Genomic DNA, 21,966 nt, shown 5'->3' on the forward strand with positions numbered 1-21,966 from the left:
TACAGACCGGCTCGTTCAACTCCACTGATTGTGTTTATATAACAGCAGTTTTAGTCACTAAAAAGATGAAGCAAATGAAAAAGTCTGTGGACCTTGTCCATGTTTTTCCCTCCTGCAGCATCACAAGGACTTTTGGCTCAGGCAAAACCGAGAAAGGAATATTCCAGGCCTTGAAAGAGCTCGGCCTCCCCAGTGGGAAGGTAGTTTTTCTTCTTTATCGCCTTTTAACAAATGACTGCTGACTGTTCCACATCTACAGACTGTTAATCAATGTACATTTTCTCTATTGGGTTATAGACCCAAACTTAATGGAGCTTTATTATTTCTCTTAAGATGGTGATCAATACAGGATTGTCTTTTTTTCCCCCCCCAAACAGAATGACGAAATTGACCATTCTGTGTTCACCTTTGACGTCTTCTATGCGCTCACTCAGAAAATATGCCCGCGCACAGATATCGAGGAGCTCTTCAAAAAGATGTAGGTCAAAAAAAATTAAATAGAACCTTGTGGCGGTTTGTGTAGATTCCCATTGCCAAGTTAAATATGTTCCCCCTTATTTACATTTAAAGTGTCAGTCTGTATTAGTGCTTTTGATGTTTATGTGAACTGTCTAATTACACTACTCTGTATTTAGCATTAAACATTAGGCATTAAGGGTTGAATGTCTTTGCTGTGCTAACTCTCTTAAAGTAACCTAACCTGCTTCAACAGTTTGACATTAATCTTTAATGTTTTAACTAATGTAACGTAAAAAAAAAAAAAAAAAACACACATTCAAAATCAAGTATCAGTGCTCTAAAATCTATGAATATATAGTGCATTGTGATGACTAATCCTTTCTTCATTCATTGTTCATTTTATTGTAAACAATTGTCTTTTAATTAATTTCTTTGCAGCAATGGGGACAAAAGTGATTATTTAACAGTAGACCAGTTAGTCAGCTTTCTGAATGAAGTAAGCTCTTTATCATTCATTAACTTCTCTGTGTGCTCGCTTTTGCAGCTTTCCTTGCTCCCTCATTTCCTCCCCGCCAATCCCGTCAACTTGTCTTATGTAGCCATGGCTACCGTCAGGGCTGGTCTGCTCCATTGTTCCAGATGCTGCCTTTGCTTTCTGTCTCAGTGTTTGCTTTCTCCCTGGCTGCATGCATGCATTTTTTTCTATCCATGTTTCTGCAAACGCATTAGCCCTTCTACCCCTAAATGTCCTTGAAATGGGTTACCTTAGATCATGGCTCACTGGCAATGCTCAATTCGCTCTAAGTAATACTGTATAACCCGATGTGCTTTTCCAATACTGTACCTGTGTTAAGTGTTGGCACTACTTTTCCAAACCAAACACCACCCAAAGTTCCTGTACCAGTATCCACCTGATAAATCTAGCTTTCCAATTAGGTAGAATATTTATGCAATTCTAGTAGTGTGTATATAAGTAGCTTGAAGGTTGTAAATCAGTTTAATGGCTCATAAATCAGGCTATGAGACGTCCTCACGCTTGAGGAGGCCATGCTAATAAAACTGCACTATTCTGTATGTAGAACCAGCGGGACCCTCGGCTGAACGAGATCTTATTTCCCTTCTACGACCCCAAACGAGTCATGCAGATCATCGAGAAGTACGAGAGAGACGAGGACCTAAAAAAGAAAGGTGACTGTTTTGAACAGAGAAAGGCTGAGAGAACCTCTTAAAGAAAAAAAAAAAGAAAAAAAAAATGATACATACATTAACTGTGCGTCTAATGAACTTGATTATATGCTGCCACCTTGTGGTAAACTAAAGTATTAGAAACAGACCGCATGCAAGTGTGTGCAGTGGTGAAGAGGCAAAGTAATGAAATTAATAAATGTAGATCAATTAAACTATTAAGCCTTTTTTTTTTTCTTTTTTAATGCCTCCCCTCCTACAGGTCGGATGTCCAGTGATGGTTTCTGCCGGTACCTGATGTCAGATGAGAACGCACCTGTGTTTCTGGACCGCCTAGACCTGTGTCAGGACATGGATCAGTCTCTAGCACACTACTTCATCAGCTCCTCACACAACACATACCTGACTGGCAGACAGTTTGGGGGCAAATCATCCGTGGAAATGTACAGACAGGTGCTGCTCTCAGGATGCAGGTAGACATCAGTGTCAGTATTGCATTATTCAGACATTTATTTTTAGAAGAGGACTTCAGATTTCATTACACAATTTATAACTTCTAGCACTCATCAATAAATTGTTTCTCAGTTTAAATAAAAGCAGATTTTTTTTATTTATTTAGCTTTAAAAAAAAAATAATAATTAGCTAGTTATTTCGGTTTTGTTAACCATGATTGCAATATTTAACTTTGCAAAAATCAAAATACAGAACATATGCAAATAAGCATAGTAACAAACCTGTTTGTCCACCAACCAGTGTCCATAGTAACAGTAACATCTGGCTTAAAGATGTTTGAGATGTTTTTATATGGAATCATAAGCAAAGGGTGCAGTACTGTGTAATGTTTTATGTAATCTCTGTTTAATATTTGTGTGTGCTCAGGTGTGTGGAGCTAGACTGCTGGGATGGGAAAGGAGAGGATCAAGAACCCATTATTACCCATGGGAAGGCCATGTGTACTGACATTCTGTTTAAAGTGAGAACATACACACCACACACATCGCAAGCTTCAAACAATGCATGATGTAACTACTTAGCAGTAGTTATTAATATAGAAACCAAATGGCATAATTATTAATCATAATTTAGTGATGAGCAAGAACAGGGGTCATATACAAGACAAATACTGTATAGTTGTGTTTGGTGACGTATGAGGTGGTACTACATCAGATTTATTGTTTACTACAAATAAAGGGCATCCAGGTGTGGCCTGATCATATTCCGTGTAAATAAATAAAGGATAATAAATGCTTTGGGTACTTCACCTTGCCTTTTGTATTATTTACAGGATGTAATTCAGGCTATTAAAGATACAGCTTTTGTGACATCGGACTTTCCTGTTATTCTTTCATTTGAAAACCACTGCAGGTAAGTTATGCCCAGTGACTTCAGCCAAAGTAATTATTTTCACGTTAATTATGTTAGCTAAGTATAACTTTGAGTGGAAAAGTATAGCTTTTTTATGAACTAAGCAGGGAATGATATGATAAACCGAAGTTTTCTGTCTGTCACATGACCTGTTGTGATGTTTCAGTAAAACCCAGCAGTATAAGATGGCAAAATACTGTGAGGATATCTTTGGAGACCTGTTACTCAAGCAGCCACTGGAGGGCTTCCCAGTACGTGATCTTCTGAATCAGCATTCACACACGATCTATCAAAGAACTAGAGTGTGTGCAATGGTACATTTATAGAACATTTATTAGGGCAATGGAGGTATAATCGTGAAACAAAATTGTATTTAGCATTCGCATTTCTTTTTAATGTAACGTTTATTTTGCTTTCTAAAATGAAAATCATTGTAGATTTATTTTTTTTTTTTTTATAACATTTTGAGTTTTTGTTGTTTTTTTATTTTAATCATTTTAATTTAGCCAAAATGGCTGAAGACTTCGAGTTTTCTGCAGGGGCCTTTCTATCAAATTGAGTATAATGGATATTAGGTCTCTTACTGGAATCTTTCCTCTATGGACATTTTAATATTTTGACATGTTTGTCTGGATGTGCAAAATTATGATGACCATGTCTACAAAATAAATAACTTTTTCTGTTCTTGCCTTTTTAGATTGAGGCTGGGCGTGCCCTACCGTCACCAAACGACCTTAAAAGAAAAATCCTCATTAAAAACAAACGCTTAAAGCCAGAAGTGGAACAGAGTATGTACCAGTGTGCTTTTAATGCTTGTATTATGACATGTTTAGTGATTTTTTTAGAATCCTACCATCCAAATTAATTTACATGTCTGTAGTAAAAACAACTTTCCCACTTTATATCTTTCCACATGTTTGTGTTAATGGTAACAGAGCAACTGGAATCATTTAAGAGACACATGGAGGCAGGGGAGATAAGTGTACAGGCAGGAGAGGATGACAATGAAGAAGACTTGGAGAACGGTCAGCTCCTGCACAATTCAACACTCTGTTATTTTAAACTGGAATTTATATTTACACACATCTCAGAATGCCAACATTTTATATTCTATATTTTTTGCCTTTATAGTAATGCATTATCCAAGTAATACATGTGTTTTGATGTTAATTGCATGTTGATTACTATAACAATACTATGACCAAACGTTTTATTCTGCTTGAACCATATATCACTTTGTATCTGATTGTATATTTAATTGTATTAAATATGAGTGCATGTTAGAGAAGCAATAAACAGACTGGGGGTTTTTTTTTGTGTGTGAGGAAAACAATGTTACAGGTTTACTTGTGACATTACAAAACATTTACATTGAAGACTTCTTTCATAAATGATAAAAAAAATAAAAAAAATCTCCTCCCACAAAATTTAGCTATAGTCAGTGATTACACACAGATTTTTAATCCAATTATATGAAGCATCTAGTGCAAATTGCTAAACAGTAACATCTGAACGAGCATACTGATAAAGGTCTGTTTGAAACTACAGACAGAACTCCTATCTAAACTACTGTTATTTTCTGACAAATAAGACTTGACAATGAAGCGGTGCTGTGGTTTAATGCCATTTACTGTGGAAATCTTAATAATCTGTATACTCAGTTAAATGAGATCTTACACTTTCTCAAAACCAGACAGTAAAACAGACTCAGATACAAAAACCCGCAACAACATCTCCTCAGAAGAGCCTAGTGAAAAAGACACACAAGAAAACAGTGTCAAGAAGTATAAGGTGAGCTTCTTTCTGGACATCCTCACCTAAGTATTGTGCAGGTGAACCTTATTTTATGAATTCTGACTTTTTACTTAATGGTCTTTCTGCAGATTTCTGATGACGAGACCACAGAGGTTTCGGAGGCAACAGAAGCAGATGTTACTGATGTGTCAGAGGCTTTAGAGCTTGATAACAAAAAGAAGGTTGAACTTTTTCCATTTTCCTGGCTGTTTATGGATGAAAATATATACTGACATGATACCATTTTGCTTAGAGGCAATGTTTATAGGGCTGCAGGGACTTGTCTTGGATGTTAAAAAACACTGACTGTGTGTGTGTGTGTGTGTGTGTGTGTGTGTGTGTGTGTGTGTGTGTGTGTGTGTGTGTGTGTGTGAGTGAACTAGCATTCCTAGTACTAGCACTTATTCCTGCTCTTACATTGTGCTGTGTTACTTCATCCTACTACTGTGGTTTTGGGTAAACTTCTGTTCTCAGATTGCATTCTGCTTCAAAGTCACTTTGTCAGAAAAACATCTGCTGAATAAATAAATGTAAATGACTTTTGCCTCAGGGTGTGGATACAGCAGAGGATGCGGATGCTGAGCAGCAACTAATTGCCTCATATAAGTATGAAGGAGCCACAACCAACATCCACCCTTATCTGTCTGCCATGGTAAACTACGCCCAGCCGGTCAAGTTCCAGAGCTTCGAGATCGCAGAGGGTAAAAATTAACACAAAGCTAAAAAAAAAAAAAAAAAAAAACTTTTGTCATAAAAAAATCGCTCTTCTCATTTTTTAATTCTCTTATGTTTTTTTTTTTTTCAGAGAAAAATATCCATCACAACATGTCTTCCTTTAATGAGTCTGTTGGTCTTGGCTACTTAAAGACCAATGCCATAGAGTTTGTGAAGTATCCTTTTTGTTTCTACAAAGACCAACTGTACCTCATTTTTCTTAAGCTTTCTTCCAATACAAACTTATGTTTTCACATTTGAATACTACACAATTATTTATTTTCGATAGAAACTAGACAGCAAAATAATTAAATTATTTGCATCAATTTACATTCCTGTTTTTGTCTTCTAAAGCCATTTTAGTTCTTTCTCTAGCCAAGCAAGTCAAATAGGCTGGGTTTTTTTTTTTTTTTTTTTTCTACCCACCACATATTTATATCCATAAGGCCTCTCTTTAAAGCTTGTTTTTTGTTTTTTTGTTTTTTTAAACAAGCTTGCTCTCTAGCTGCCAAACTCTCCATTGGGAATACTGCTCAGGCCCCGGTTGTTCTGGATTATAAATAACTCTTCTGCCCATTTGCATGCACCTCCCTATGTGTCTTTTTCTCATCGGCCAATGTACAGCTACAACAAGCGGCAGATGAGCCGGATCTACCCCAAAGGAGGCCGTGTGGACTCCAGTAATTACATGCCTCAGATCTTTTGGAACGCTGGGTGCCAGATGGTGTCTCTGAACTTTCAGACTCCAGGTACGGCTCTGTCCTGGGGCTTTTCCACCGCACCCCCACTACTGAACATGCAGCATGAACATAACACACACATTATGTAACACAGACAGTGAATGTGTATGCTTTAACTAAATATACAAATACACTATCTCAGATATTTGTAAAATATAAGAGATCAAATACAGTATGCACACACTTTTAATATATTTATATAGTACATCTTAAAATATAATAGGTTCAGTGGTTCATTTGTATTACTTGGACATGCATAAAGAAAGTAAACAAATCTGTTGGCAGTCTAGCCTAAGGCATTACACTTGATGCATAACACAGAAGGCAGCTTGCATTGTTTGCATTTTTATCAGTGCATTTTGTCCATCTGGAGGATTGCAGGAAACTTTAGAATTATTAGCATCTTAAGTAAAATGTGTTGTGGGGGAAAAATGGCAGTTGTTTACTAGTTTTATCTCCTTTTGAAAATACAAAACATCTAATGTGAAGTAAATTAAAAAAAAAATCAAATCTATAGTTTTTAACAAGCTCGCTGTTTCTTCCTTGGACAACTTTTGATAGATATTGACCACTACAGATTGCAAACACTCAAAATGTGCTGCAGTTTTGGAGATGCTCTGACCCACTCATCTAGCCATCACAATTTGGCCCTTGTAAAACTCACTCAAATCCTTACCTTTTGCTTTGCATGTGATTGGCATTCTCTCAGCCTCATGAGGTAGTCACCTGGAATGGTTTTCCAACAATCTTGAGGAGTTCGCAGAGGTTTTGAGTGCTTGTTGGCTGCTTTATCTTATAGCTTCTTTTCCCAAATAGCTCTTGCATAAGCTACTAAGTGCAAACCTGATGGGATAACATGTCACTGCAAAATGCTGTGGTAGCCATGCTGATTCAATTTTGACTAAAGCACCAACAGTATACTTACAGTACACTTCCTCCTTCCTTTACTTCACAGAGGGAACCAAACATACAGGAACTGTACATTCACCCTTTCTACGTCTAACAAAGACACAATGTTTAAAACCAAAAATATAAAATATGGACTAATCAGACTAAAGGAAATGTTTCCATATATCTATATAAATCTATTTCCTATATATATATATATATATATATATATATATATATATATATATATATATATATATATATATATATATATATATATATATATATATATATAGGAAATAGATATATGGAAAAAAATTATAACCCAGCCATTAGGGTTGCACAAGCTAGTGCACTCTTAGTGCCGGTCCCAAGCCCGGATAAATGGGGAGGGTTGCATTAGGAAGGGCATCCAGCATAAAACATGTGCCAAATCAAATATGCGGATCACAGACCTGAATTTCATACCGGATCGGTCAAGGCCCAGGTTACCAACAACCGCCACAGTTATTGTTAGCCAACAGGGTTTTGAAAATTGGGCTACTGTTTGCCGAAGGAGGAGAAGGGGAGGAGGAAGATGTCTACAAAGACAGCAGGGAAAGGAGAAGCGGAGGAGAGTGGAGGTTAGGGTGGGCACTTTAAATGTTGACACTATGACTGGTAAAGCGTGATATGATGGAAAGGAGAAAGGTAGATATGTTGTGTGTTCAGGAGACCAACTGGAAAGGGAGTAAGGCAGGAAGGTTTAAGGTGGGTTCAAACTCTTCTCTAATGGTGTGGATGGTAAGAGAAATGGTGTAGGGGTAATTCTGAAGGAAGAGTACAGTAAGAGTGTAGTGGAGATGAAGAGAGTTTCTGATAGGGTGATAAACATGAAGCTGGAAGTTGAAGGGGTGATGATAAATATCAACAGTGCTACTGCTCCACAAGTGGGTTTTGAAATGGAGTTAGATGAGATGAGTGAGTTAGATGAAGTGGTAGAAGGTGTACCTAGGAATAAAAGATTGGTGATTGGGACAGACTTTAATGGGCTTGTAGGTGAAGGGAACAGAGGTGATGAGGAGGTGATGGGTAGGTATGGTTTTAAGGAGAGGAATGTGAAAGGGCAGATGGTGGTAGATTTTGCCAAAAGGATGGAAATGGCAGTGGTGAATACATTTGTTAAAAAGAAGAATGAGCATAGAGTGACATATAAGAGTGGAGGAAGGTGCATACAGGTGGACTATATACTATGAAGGAGATACAACCTGAAAGAGATTGCAGACTGTAAGGTGGTGGCAGGGAACAGTGTAGATAGACAGTGTCGGATGTTGGTCTGTAGGATGGTTTTGGCGGTAAAGAAGAAGAGGGGGAGAGTGACGACTGAAAAAAAAAAAATAAGATGGTGGAAACTGAAGGAGGAAGACTGTAGTGTGAGATTCAGGGAAGAGGTCAGACAGGGGCTCTGTGGTGGTGAAAAGGTGCTGGATGATTGGGCAACTACTGCAGAAGTGATAAGGGAGACAGCTAGGAAGGTACTTGGTGTGACATCTAGAAAGAGAAAGGAAGACAAGGAGACATGGTGGTGGAATGAGAAAATGCAGGAAAGCATAAAGAGAAACAGAATTGGGATCGACAAAGTGATAAGAAAAGTAGGCAGGAGTACAAGGAGATGTGACAGCAGGTAAAGAGGGATGTAGCAAAAGTTAATGAAAAGGCATGTGAGGAGCTATATGGGAAGTTGGACACTAAGGAAGGAGAAAATTATTTATACCGATTGGCCAGGCAGAGGGACCGAGCTGGGAAGGATGTGCTACAAGTTAGAGCAATAAAGGATGCAGATGGAAATGTGACTAGTGAGGAGAGTGTGTTGAGAAGATGGAGGAAGTATTTTGAGCAGCTGATAAATGAGGAACAGGATAAAGAGAAGGGTGGATGATGTAAAGATAGAAAAGTGGAGGTGGATAGGATTATTAAGGAGGAAGTAAGAGCAGCTATTAAGAGGATGATGAGTCGGTTTGAACAGATGACATGCCAGTGGAAGCATGGCGATATCTAGAAGAGATGACAGTGGAGTTTTCAACAAGATTGGTTAACAAGATTTTGAAAGGTGAGAGGAACTGCATCAAGGATCGGCTCTGAGCCCATTTCTGTTTGCAGTGCTGATATACAGGTTGACAGCAGTCCCCATAGACTATGTCTGCAGATGATATTGTGATTTGTTGTGAGAGTATGGAGCAGGTTGAGAAGAGCCTAGAGAGGTGGAGGTACATGCTGGAGAGAAGAGGAATAAAAGTCAGTAGGATGAGACAGAGTACATGTGTGTGAATGAGAGGGCAGTGGAGTGGTGCGGTTGCAGAGAGAGGAGGTGATAAAGTTGGATGAGTTTAGGTACCTGTGGTCAACAGCTCAAAGTAATGGAGTATGTGTTAGAGAAGTGAAGAAAAGAGTGCAGGCAGAATGGAGTGGGTGGAGAAGAGTGGCAGAAGTGATTTGTGATGGAAGGGTATCTGCAAGAGTAAAAGGGAAAGTTTATAGGGCTGTGGTGAGACCTCAGATGTTGTATGGTTTAAAAACAATGGCATTGACTAAAAGACAGGAGGTGAAGCTGGAGGTAGCAGAGCTAAAGATGCTGAGATTTTTATTGGAAGTGACGATGATAGACAGGATTAGAAATGATTTTAGGGACAAGGTGAGGGAGGATCGATTGAGATGGCTTAGACATGTGACGAGGAGGAACATGGGGTAAATTGATAAAAGAATGCTAAGGATGGAGCAGCCAGGAAGGAGGACAATGACAGCTATAAGAAAATGCAGCTATCAATATAGTGGTATAATTGATAGAAGAATAAACACACAGCTGGCCATAGCATGCCAAAAAACATCACAAATGAGGAAGCATGTTTTTTCAGCAGATGCTGCCCTGTGGAAGGACATACAGCTCCTGTAAAGCTGCTGAATGCTGTACTGACAAAGAAAGAAATTATGAAAGGGCCACCAAGTGAAAAATACTAGGAAAAACATTAATCTGCATTTAAATCACAGAGAGCATGCAGTGCCTGTGGGAACTAACATTTTGCATACGTCCAATAGTATTTCTTGGATCTAAGAAGACTTTTCTATTACAGGAGGTTATCACATGGTTTTGTTTTTCATGCAGGCGTGGTAATTCGACATTACTAAATTTATGCTACAATTAGGTGCACAGATAGAAATTTGGTAAATACAGCTTTTCTGTTTTGGATGCTTATTAAAATATATTCATATATTTATATATATATTCATACACAAAAAAAAAACTTTCAAATGAAGTCCTATTGATGGCTTGTTGTACAATTGCTAATTAAATAATAATTTTGACACATTAAACAACAGAGTGTTAAATGACGGTCTTTTCTCTACACTGCTGTTGAATACCAAAACTAGAAAATTTGTATGTAGAGAATGCTTATTTTGCTATTTTTGATTTCTATATCTGCAGATTTGGCTATGCAGCTGAACCAGGGGAAGTTCGAGTACAACGGTGCGTGTGGGTGAGTGTAGCGCCCTCGTCCTGGCAAAACTCATCAATTAAAGTGTGTCACATACCATTAGCTGTAGCCAAGGGCAGACCATATCCACAATCCGCATTAGCACAAATGAGCACTTTCTAAATGTCGGGCCTCACACACATCTGGCCATTCACTGCGCTGAGATCCTCCATTTACAGTAGCTGCCTGGGGGAACAATACTCTCACGGTATTACAGCCCACTCTGTGTCAGAGTTACATGCTGTTCTCGTGGGCCCCATTTTCCTCTGCGCTGCAGAAATGTTGAGAAAAGCACCCAGCATTGGGAACAAGGACACTGTCAACATGATTATTTTGTGTGTGTGTTTGTTCTTGTGTTTGATTCACGGGGTTTATAATTGGAAAATCTGTAATCATTAATCTTCTTCATCCAAATAATTCATCTGCCAAATAATTACCACCAGCCTTAAATGGTTGTTCAGCTTGTCATTCCTGTAAACAGTGTAGCTTTGATTTGTGCTTTACATTTATGTGGATGTGATTGTATATATGTTTGTTCTATGCTCGAAATTCTTTTGTACAATATTTATATTTGTTAGATTTTCTTAAACAAACTAATGGTCTACATCAAGATTTTTCTAATCTTTAAGACCACAGACAATTTTTTACTTTTTTTACTCACTTTTGCCTCACCGCTTTCCTTTTCCTCAAACACACACACACACACACACACACACACACACACACACACACACACACACACACACACACACACACACACACACACAATTTCTAGCCTTTTGTCACCCCCCATGGCTCCGAACTCCCACCACAATGCTTCACTCCAACACCATAAAAAACACATTTAATAATAATGATTGCAAAATTGCCTGAATTCAAGAATGTAAACATACACTGTATTTTAAACTTTAGCAGATAAACAGGTAAATAATTTAAATGGGCGCAGGGCAGTGGCAGGGCGTTCCCTGTATATTTGGACAAATGTTTCAAATATCTTACTTTTGTGAAAGTGTTTATTTCTTGTTTTATTTAATTTAGCTGTACTTTTGTAAAAATGTTTACATAAATGCAATACTTTATTTTGTAAAAAAATTCTGATCCAAATCTTTATCGTTTTACAAATACACATTTCAGCATTATCACTAATCTGTGTGCAATTTCCTTGATAACTAGTAAAATGGACTCATGAAACCGTTTATTGTATCGCAATCGCATATCGCAATATTGACCACCGTAATCACAACATGACATTTTCCCCAAATCGTGCAATACCTTATAGAAGGGCACTTTAATTAGAAACATTATACTAATATTATGTAAAGCCTCCCTTTGCTTTTAAACCAGATTTCATGAATTCCACAAGATGTTGGCAATATTTCTTTGAAAGTCTGTTAATCGCCCGTTCTACCACATCTCAAAAGTGTTCTATTGAATTCAGATCTGATTCCTGAAAAACTATTCAATACCACTTACTGCCATGTTAATGAAACCAGTTTGAGACTTTTACTTTGTGACATTATCAAGCTTGAAGTATGTATTAGAAGATGTGTAAATTGTGGGTATGAAGAGGTTTACATGGCTGAATGCCACAGCCTATATTTGCGCAACTGCATGCAATGATTGATTAGTATTGGATGAAAGACCTACATCATTTTATGCATTACACTACTGCCACACATTTGTCTGATAATTGCATGAATGAGTATTTGGGAGACTTGTTTAAAGTATTTTAAGTGCTCTGTGAGTGTTGTCCTATATGGAACTAGTTTTATTAATAACTATAAGTTTTATTTAATAATTAAGTTATATATTACATTAATTAAATAGTTGAAGCTACCAAATAAATAACATAACATAACATAACATGACATAATAAACATATTCCAATTTAAACTACTAATGAGTTAGTGTGATTTAAAATGTTAATCATTTTATTAAGATGTATTTACAGACCCCCCTTTGGTCTCAACCACCATTTAAGAATTATGAGTCTACATTATTTAAGGTGTAAAATAAATTAAACAGGTTTTCACTTCATATTGGTTTACTATTATAACTAAATGATTTGAAATGGCTAAAAGTGTGGTAAGAATACTTTTCAGCTAGAGCTAGTGTTTATATGTGTTTGTTTGTGGGAACAGTAGCAGTAAAGGATGTTTCTGCTATGTGTTCATATTTAACACAGGTACCTATTGAAGCCAGATTTCATGCGCCGCTCTGACAGGATGTTTGACCCGTTCTCTGAGACACCAGTGGATGGTGTCATTGCTGCCACCTGCAGTGTTCAGGTGAAACCTTATGGCCTATAGAGGGTGCTATACACTTACAGTAAACTTAGAGGCAATAGATCGCTCCTTTTTTGAGCTCCTTAAATGTCTACAAATATGTTCATGTTTCAGTTCTTGGATCAGACGTTAGATCTTGTATGCATTCCAAATTCTGCTAACTGTTGTATATTTTTCATATCTGCCTCTCTCAGGTATTCTCAGGTCAGTTTTTATCTGATAAGAAGATTGGCACTTACGTAGAAGTGGATATGTACGGCCTTCCCACTGACACCATCCGCAAAGAGTTTCGTACGCGTATGGTGATGAACAACGGCCTAAACCCGGCTTACAACGAAGAGCCTTTTGTTTTCAGAAAGGTAGGCTGACCGCACACCCACTGTTACAGGGAGACAAACTCAGCAATATGTAATTTTCCCAAAATTCAATTAGTGTTACATAATCTAATTAAGCATCTCTTTTGTCGAGGGGTTGGAGAGTGTTTACTCACAGGGCCTCTTAATAGCTGTATTTACAACGCAGATGTAAAAAAGAAAAGAAAAATCACACTACAGCATTTTTGGCAGTGTATGTGACCAACCTTTACTAGGATAATGAAATTTTGTCAATAAGGTTTTAAGATAATATATTATTACCTTTATTCATCCCACTGTGGTGAAATTTCTGTGTTACAGCAAAGAAAATCAAAAAAAAAGTTGAGACATTATTCAAGTATATACATTACAGTGTATAAATACAAAAGAAAAAGAAAAAGAGAACACCAGTAGTTACGCTTTTAGATATCGTTAAAGTTTTAAAGTGCATCACATCCCATTAGCTTTAGCCAAGGGCAGACCATATGCACATTAGCCCAAGCATTTGCATGAACTCTTGCTAACTGTCAGCCCTCAGACACACAAGACCGTCCACTGTATGAAGATCCTCCATCTCACAATCAGTAGCTGCCTGGGGGAACAACGCTTTCTTGGGATTATAGCCAGTTGTGTGTCAGAGTTACATGCTGTTCAAAATGAATTGATTAGACTTGTTTGTTTCACTATGGCATGCAGCTATTAAAAACATTATCAAATAATGAGAAAAGTAAAGATAGAGAAAAGGTTTTGTCATCTTTAGGCAGACTTTCTCCTTACCCACTGTAAATTTCTAGTTAGGTTGGAAAATAAATGAAACATTTCTGTTAAAATGTTTGTAAAATTTATGTTAGAGCTGTCATAGTACATACCATTAGCAGAAAAACTAATTTAGATTTTTAGACTTATTTAGAAATGTATATATATTATTAATTTGATGAGAATTCAGCGTTGGTGACTTCTCAAGGTTTTTCTTAATTGTTCTCTTGCAAATTTTGCAGACTAGTCTTACTAATAAAATCAGCCTATGTGCTTATTCATTTGAGTTTTCTTCTTGTACTTTCTTTGGGCAAGTTTTCCTTTTGTCTTGGTAGCCGAGCCTGCAGGAATGCGAATAGAACTACACCGGCTTAAATTTTTGAGAATTGTATCAAAAAAGGCAACTGTTGTTCATTGACTTACAAGCAAGCAAAAGAAAATGGATCCTTTTGTGTAATGCTTCTTTTTTTTGTCATATGAGGAGCATAGCCAGAGCAGTATGAAGTGACAGAATAGAGAATGTGAAGATTGGAGAAGAAACAAAGCAGTAAAACACAGGAGTGTAAGAGCAGGAAGCTGGTAAAATTAAATATATGCTGTTTTAACCAATAAATATAATTTGGTGATGATTCAGAACCGCAAGTTGTTTTGGGTAAACATTACCATTGTAGCATGATGTTTCGGTCAGTAATTGTTTTATAAGCATTTTTATTGCTTGTAGGAAATAGACTGTGAATGAACATGGGATAGAGAGAAAGCAAGGCTATTATGCTGAGAGCAGCAAAAAGGCAGAATCTCCTCAACCATGACACTGAGACTCCAGCACAGGCCATAAATCACTGCTGCCGCAGTGCTGCCCCCTCTCTCTCTCTGTCTCTCTCTCTCTCTCTCTCTCTCTCTCTCACTCTCTCTCTCTCTCTCTCTCTCTCTCTCTCTCTCTCTCTCTCTCTTACTCACACACACACACACACACACACACACACACACACACACACACAGACTGCTGTGATTGCTCTGCACACATAGCCACACATGCACACCCACGCACAACTATACAAACCATCAGCACTGCTTTTATTTTCAGAATACACTACTGGATTTAACACACACACACACACACACACACACACACACACACACACACACACACACACACACACATACACACACATTCAAACAGCTAATCTCCCTTCCACATGCACTTTCCTATTAATACTCTTGTAATCAACACTATGACTTGCACCTAGATTAAAGGAGGTCATTCGGGAAGATTTAATATTAATATAAAACCATGTACATTTTTTTTGGAATAAAAAAATCTTTATCAAATTTTTTATCTGCAAATCTTTCCTGTGGTTTTCTTAGATTCATGGATTTTTTTTTTTTAACATGTATAAAAGTAATGCATCTTGAGGTGTAGCAGTGGATTAGATATTTGTAATTTAACTAAGGGATCTTATAAATTACCCACTACCAAAGCCCTTTGCCTTGATTAGTAGCATGTGATCTATGTTCTTCAGTCTTTGAAGATTGTAGAAGCCATTAGCCATAAATGACATGGAAATCGTGTATATTGTTCATTTACCCTGCGCTGGTCTGTTTAAAGATGGTTGGATAGAGAAATATACATTTATTCTTTCAGGTTAAAATACAAAATGATTGTGCTCATAATTCATAGCACTAGTGAGTAGTATTGTCTTATATATAAAAATCATTATTAATTGTTAAGCATGAACAAGGGATTGTCTTTTTAGAATCTTGTTTGTTGCTTAACTGGACATTAATTAATTTAATTTAGAAACTGATCACAGTCAAAAACCAGCCAGATCAGCTCTGTAATGTAACTGAACAGTCTACCTGATATTTTAGCTCCGTCTCAAGAATTTAATAATAAAGCTTAATGTTGCACAAATCTTTTTTTTTTTTTCTTATACTATTAAAATAGATTTAGGATGATTCCTTTTTTAAGGATACACATTCTAAAATGCATACTGTTATACAGATTTTTTTAAATTTTTGTTGGAACATAAAACACTGGATTTAAGCTTTCTGGACTGCAATTACCCCAATAAACATCTGTATATCAGAACACCATGCAAAAACGAAATCAAAATGGTGTTAGGATGGATACTCAATAGCAGTTCTTGGTTTATACAGTAGTCTTCTTGGAGAACAGAGAATAGCGTTTTCGCTGACTGTTACAAAGTGCTTGCACAAGGGGGCCTTTTAGAAATCTCACACAAACCTATTATGTGGTAAAACATGCACATGCTTTTATTGACGGTTTTATTTAGTTCATGTGGTGATCGTATTTTACAGGTTGTTCATTCATAGCACATTTTTTATCTGAAAATCTTTAATTGGCTTTGGCCCATCAGTCACTGTTGCCATCCTGTTTCTCAGTACAACTAAAGCCATAAACATTTAGACCAATTGCTTTGTCTCTGTTTCAGTGTGACTCTGATAAATGACCTATCAACACCATTCACAATCTCAGCTATATCCTTTTCCTTACCTCTCATTTTATTAATCTATACTTTTTTCCTTATAATGTCCTCTTATCTGTCAACAGTTTGTACTGTGTACATATCTGCAACAGTGTAATTTTATTGCACTTGTCCTTGGCCTGCGAGTTACTAGTTAGGAAGAGGAGAACGCATTGTTAAATGGATGTGTTGAGTGGAACAGTGGATGTTTAGATTAGGGCTGTGATCCTGAGAAGAATTACTGTTTAGCTGCAGATAATATTCAAGTGTAACTATTTTGTTAGAGTATAAGGGCCAGTGTTTACTCTAGATTTTAAGTACAGGCACTTACTCTCATTGTCAGTTAACCCTAGAATTAAAACTACATTGCATGCATCAGGTTTTCTTGTTGCATTTTTAATGCAAGACAAATTATCCACCAGTATTAACATCCTTACAGCATGAGGGTTTACGGCATGCATTTATGTTTATTTATCTCAGGCCTAGTGGTTACAGTGTTCTTCAATTTATAATCCATTTTAAATGCTTTAGTGGTGCATTTACACCTGCATTATGCAGATTATTCCAATTCATACATAATCATGATACTCAGGCTGAAGGAAGCAGTCAAATGTAAACAAGCTGTCTTACACTGGGATTTTTTCTGTAAGATATCTTGCATCCATGAGCCATGGGCAACATGACTTGGGCACCTTACACAACATAGTCCTATATTACTAGCTCCTATACTAATGCTGGTGTGTTTTATTTTCACGTCACAGATAATGTTAACATGCTGTTTTTGTAATAATGAATGTCATTAATGTTTTTTTCTTTGGTCTGGCCCAGGTCATCCTGCCTGAACTGGCTGTGCTGAGAATGGCAGTGTATGATGATAACAATAAGCTGATTGGTCAGAGGATCCTGCCGCTGGATGGCCTGCAGGCTGGCTATAGACACATCTCTTTGAGAAACGAGGGTAACAAGCCGCTCTCCCTACCCACAATCTTCTGCAATATTGTCCTTAAGACCTACGTGCCTGATGGCTTTGGAGGTGAGGAGGCACATAATGCACACACGCGCACACACACACACACACACACACACACACACACACACACACACACATCATAGTGGAGATAGATGGCTCAAACACTGCCTTCTACATTTTGTTTAAAAGTTACACTATAGTACATGGACAAAAGTTTTTTGACCTTTAGATTTGTATGTGCTTTTTGAACATCACAATTCACAATTAGTCCCTGTTTGCTGTTATAATAACATTCACTGTCAAGATGCTCCACAATATTTTGGAGATTGTTTGAGGATATGTCAGGTACTGATGTAGTTTGTTGAGGCCTGGGATGCAGTTAGCGTTCCAGTAAATCTCAAAAGTCTTCGGTTGGGTTGGGGTCAAAGGACTATAGCAGGCTACTCAAGATCTTACATTCCAAACCATGTAAACCGTATCTTCATGGAGCTGGTTTTGTGCACATGTGCATTGTCATGCTGGAGCAGGTTTGGGGCTCTTAGTTCAAGTGAAGGAATAAAGGAATGACATCCTTTACAGTTGTTTGGGAATGAAATACGTATTGCTGGAAAGTCAGTGTCCCAATACTTTCATCCATATAGGGGTTTTTGTTAACTTTTGATAAAAAATATATTTAAAAAAAACAATAAAAACAATAGTCTTCCAAAAATGGAGCCTGAGCTTACATAGAGTTTTGTAAGTCAACATGGATCACTGGCAGACACTGAAGCTATAGAAAAGCTGTATCAGTGTCTTTAATGCAGTTATACTGTATACATCAAATAGATGTACAATAGTACAATGTACCATTGACAAATACAAAAGCAAATATTGTATGCAGTATAATCACGTTTATGCACACACATCTGCAAGTCCAAATGTAAATTTTTTCTTAGATAATCAGCTCAACTAAAAATGTGGTGCATTTATTCAGGTCTTTATTTTAACTGAGATATTTGCTTAGTATTGACAAATGCGTTCAAAACAGTGTTTCAAACTCATGGAAAACTCAACTGCTATATCATTAGATTATATCAAATTCTACTTTAAAGCACAATTTAGAAATATCTTTTCTGCCTGAGTCAAACAATAAAAAGGATTAAATGAAGGAAAACTGGAAATCTTTTGCATCAACGTTACGTAATCATTATATCTAAGTTCTTCATTTACTATAAAGATAATTTAACACTTTGTGCTTCTTTCTGCATTAATTGTATCTAATTCATATTTGACAATGCACATTTTTTCCAGCACCCCATCTCATAAATTACATTATTAGTGTCCTTGAGTAATCTATTCAAATTCTGTACTGGGTACTCGAAAAGGCCAATAATAACCAAAAATAACCAAAAAAGTGTACATAGATTACAAACTTCCAACCAATAAGGAATTGAAAGGGAATCCATTAGGATAAAAAAATTATTTGATTTGCGAACATAGCATTAGAAAGCAAACTCATGAGAGTGTGTGTTTGTGTTTTGTGTATTCAAAAAAACTAGCTTCAAATTATTATTATTTTTTTTTAAATTAAGAGATTTGCTGATTACACCTTTTAGTTTGTTTACTCTGAGGAAATAAAAAAAGAATTATACTTTATAACCAGAAGCCCCCTCTGGCATTTGGTTGATACACTACATGTCCAGTCTGCACTCAGAGCACATCTTTGCCGTGTAGCAGTGACCTAGATCTTCCCAGATGATAAGTGTTTGAGAGCCAGGTATCTCTGTAGACTTCCTCTCACCCCCTAGTGCCCTTCTGTCCTTCTGAGCACCTGCTTAGTGTGTGATCTTTTTAAATGGTTTGGGAGGTTTTTTAAATGTTTAATACATGTAGAAAACTTCAGGAGGGAGATACATTTACACGGGGCACTTGTACGTATTAGTGACATAGTATTTTGTCAGGGAATGTGTAAGAAATTCACTGGCAAAACTGAGACATATTTTATTGCAGGTCATTGCATGTTTCAACTACATGCACTTGCACATATTACAAAAAGAAGTTTGAATGTGATTTTTAATTAAAGTTCAGTTTGTCAAATAATAGCGAAATTATTTATTTTATTGGGGGGGAATAAAGCCGATTCAATTCTTGTATTTCTTGTCAGGTATCACTCTTAAACTTGATATTTGACATGCTTTTGCTTCATATTTATTTGATTATTAAATTAATTACAAAATTAGCTGTTGTATGTTGAGCTTTGAAGTGTATGCTTTACACTATTTCACTTGTAAAATAAAGCGAATCGGTCATTATCTGCCTTTTAAAAGGCCAAAGAGAATATGAAACTACTGTCCCATTCTTGGATTTTCCTCTTTGTTCTTCCAGCCAACAGCAGATTGGAGGTTCATGATCTCGCCTCTCCTTTGAGATGTTTTAATAAGATGCATGAATATGTGTGTTTGATTAGCATGCGCTGAAAGGCAAGTGAGTCCTCTTTCTCTGCTGTTTGTTGGAAGAGGCTTGTTGCGTGTATATATTTTTTTGTGTGTGTGTGTGTGTGTGTGTGTGTGTGTGTGTGTGTGTGTGTGTGTGTGTGTATGTGTGCTCATGCTTATTTTTCTTTCACCTGGAGCCTTTGTGCTGCTGGTCTCTAATGAACAGCACAATTTATTCATGGAGGTGCTGGCTGAGGACAAGAGAAGGCTGCAATAATGCACTAATAACAATAAACATCAGTGACATTAGAGCAAAGCTCCATATTTGTTCATTTTCAGATTGAATTATCTTTGGGTATTTAGGACATACTGTCAGGAATAATAACTATGAGATGTTTTTTTGCTCACCTCACTGTACTCTCTGTGACTGTCCTGTTTCTAGCTATTGTGGATGCTCTCTCAGACCCAAAGAAGTTCCTTTCCATAGCAGAGAAACGCGCAGATCAAATGAGAGCTCTTGGCATTGAAACGGTATGCTCATTATATATACACTTTGGCTGACTACTTTTAATGATGCTGCTGTCTGCACTGTATAAGTTACAGAAAACTGTACGTAGTTCTAATTAATGTTGTCTTGATGTAGAGTGACATTGCAGATGTGCCAAATGAAATGTCCAAGAATGATAAGAAGGGCAAAGTGAATCAGGTGAAGGCAAACGTCACACCTCAGACCAGTTCAGACATGGGGCAGACCTTCAGCAACACTCAAAATAACAGCTCTGAAAACAAGAAAGGTGAGACTGTGTGCCAATAACATGCCACAATTTCATATAGTGTCATCAAATGATAACACACATGTGTCTGATGTCATCTGGTGTTAATGTTGTCCAGACAATAAAAATAATCCCACATAATCCAGAAAAGAAACTGTACATTGTATTGCATGTACGATGTTACGGTCTGTTATGTTGGTAATAAAGTACATTTTGACATATTCTCATAGATCCTGCTCTGGTGAACCAGGTGACAATTGAGGACCTGAAACAGATGAAGGTACAGTAAAACTTACTGATTCAGCACATTGTTGTAAATATGTAGATTTTACTACTGTTACTACTACTACTACTACTACCACTAATAATAATAATAATAATAATAATAATAATAAATAATGACAATAATAATCATAATATGTAAAAGTAGCTAAAAGCGGTAATTAAGGGGGATAAGCACTTTCTTGTCCCACCCTTAAGCCACAGAGGAAGACTAAGTGATTTTACTACATTTTAAAGCAAAACATTGTTATTGTTGAGCTTTTTTATAACCTCTTGCTTTTAGTAGCAAATTTTAAGCTTTTTATCTTTAGGTCATATAGCTTAATTTGTAATATGTGGTTCTCTTCTCAGACCTATGTAAAACTGATAAAGAAGCAGCAGAAAGAACTAAACACTTTGAAGAAAAGACATGCAAAGGTTAGTGTTTTGTTTTTTTTCACTCTATGATTATAGACAGACTTCACAAGACAGCATCCCATTAATTTCAGCAAAGAGCTTGCATCCATGCATTGCCAATCAAACAAGAGCTTGAAGCATGTCCATGTGTATAAATGTAATAGGATATACAAATATCCAAAAGGTGCGTCTATATATAGATGACTTATATTAGACCTATTGTTTTTATTATTAGACCTAAATGACCTTGGATAGCATGTCAGTGTAAAAACAAGCCTGCAATGATGATGCAACCAAAGTGCATTGGTCAGTTCTCTTCTATTAACATGCTTCTTCATAACACCTACTTTTAGTTTTTTCAATGAAAAAATACACCTTTGTTAGTTGACCAGAAACATATAAAAGTCCATCTTTGATCCCATGTCTTGCAGTTGACATTCATTAGAATTGGTAAGTTGCTGGCTCTGTCAGTGTGTGGGGGTGGGGGAGCAGGGTGAATGGGAGTCTGTGGATAGAGAATATATTGCTGTTAATGCAGCAGCTTATATATTCCAGTTATACTCTGCCCCTCTCTATTTCAGGCTTCTTGTGAGACT

General features: G+C 36.9%; 1 protein-coding gene and 1 long non-coding RNA gene across 7 annotated transcripts in view; both read left to right on the plus strand.

Annotated features, from left to right (window-relative positions):
• Positions 1 to 21,966, plus strand: part of plcb4b (phospholipase C, beta 4b) — a 64,301-nt gene that overhangs the window by 36,331 nt on the left and 6,004 nt on the right. For 2 of the 6 annotated variants that reach the window (XM_083562081.1, XM_083562082.1), the window contains exons 10-32: positions 119 to 200; positions 378 to 478; positions 898 to 955; positions 1,539 to 1,647; positions 1,907 to 2,117; positions 2,525 to 2,618; positions 2,931 to 3,010; positions 3,177 to 3,261; positions 3,708 to 3,798; positions 3,946 to 4,035; positions 4,704 to 4,801; positions 4,894 to 4,986; positions 5,355 to 5,505; positions 5,610 to 5,694; positions 6,143 to 6,267; positions 10,607 to 10,658; positions 12,841 to 12,943; positions 13,135 to 13,299; positions 17,364 to 17,568; positions 20,362 to 20,450; positions 20,563 to 20,713; positions 20,923 to 20,972; positions 21,326 to 21,391. In XM_083562081.1, coding sequence (XP_083418207.1) covers positions 119 to 200; positions 378 to 478; positions 898 to 955; positions 1,539 to 1,647; positions 1,907 to 2,117; positions 2,525 to 2,618; positions 2,931 to 3,010; positions 3,177 to 3,261; positions 3,708 to 3,798; positions 3,946 to 4,035; positions 4,704 to 4,801; positions 4,894 to 4,986; positions 5,355 to 5,505; positions 5,610 to 5,694; positions 6,143 to 6,267; positions 10,607 to 10,658; positions 12,841 to 12,943; positions 13,135 to 13,299; positions 17,364 to 17,568; positions 20,362 to 20,450; positions 20,563 to 20,713; positions 20,923 to 20,972; positions 21,326 to 21,391 — 2,434 coding nt within the window. Of the gene's footprint in view, positions 1 to 118; positions 201 to 377; positions 479 to 897; positions 956 to 1,538; positions 1,648 to 1,906; positions 2,118 to 2,524; positions 2,619 to 2,930; positions 3,011 to 3,176; positions 3,325 to 3,707; positions 3,799 to 3,945; positions 4,036 to 4,703; positions 4,802 to 4,893; positions 4,987 to 5,354; positions 5,506 to 5,609; positions 5,695 to 6,142; positions 6,268 to 10,606; positions 10,659 to 12,840; positions 12,944 to 13,134; positions 13,300 to 17,363; positions 17,569 to 20,361; positions 20,451 to 20,562; positions 20,714 to 20,922; positions 20,973 to 21,325; positions 21,392 to 21,966 lie in introns of all 6 variants that reach the window. The other 4 variants (XM_083562080.1, XM_083562079.1, XM_083562084.1 and 1 more) reach the window with 3 other exon arrangements.
• Positions 7,797 to 8,698, plus strand: LOC310737692. The gene is made up of 2 exons (XR_014536870.1): positions 7,797 to 7,889; positions 7,979 to 8,698. It is a non-coding gene; the product is annotated as an uncharacterized lncRNA (long non-coding RNA).

Source organism: Silurus aristotelis, assembly GCF_946808225.1.
Source record: "Silurus aristotelis genome assembly, chromosome: 15".
Taxonomy (NCBI): Eukaryota; Metazoa; Chordata; class Actinopteri; order Siluriformes; family Siluridae; genus Silurus; species Silurus aristotelis.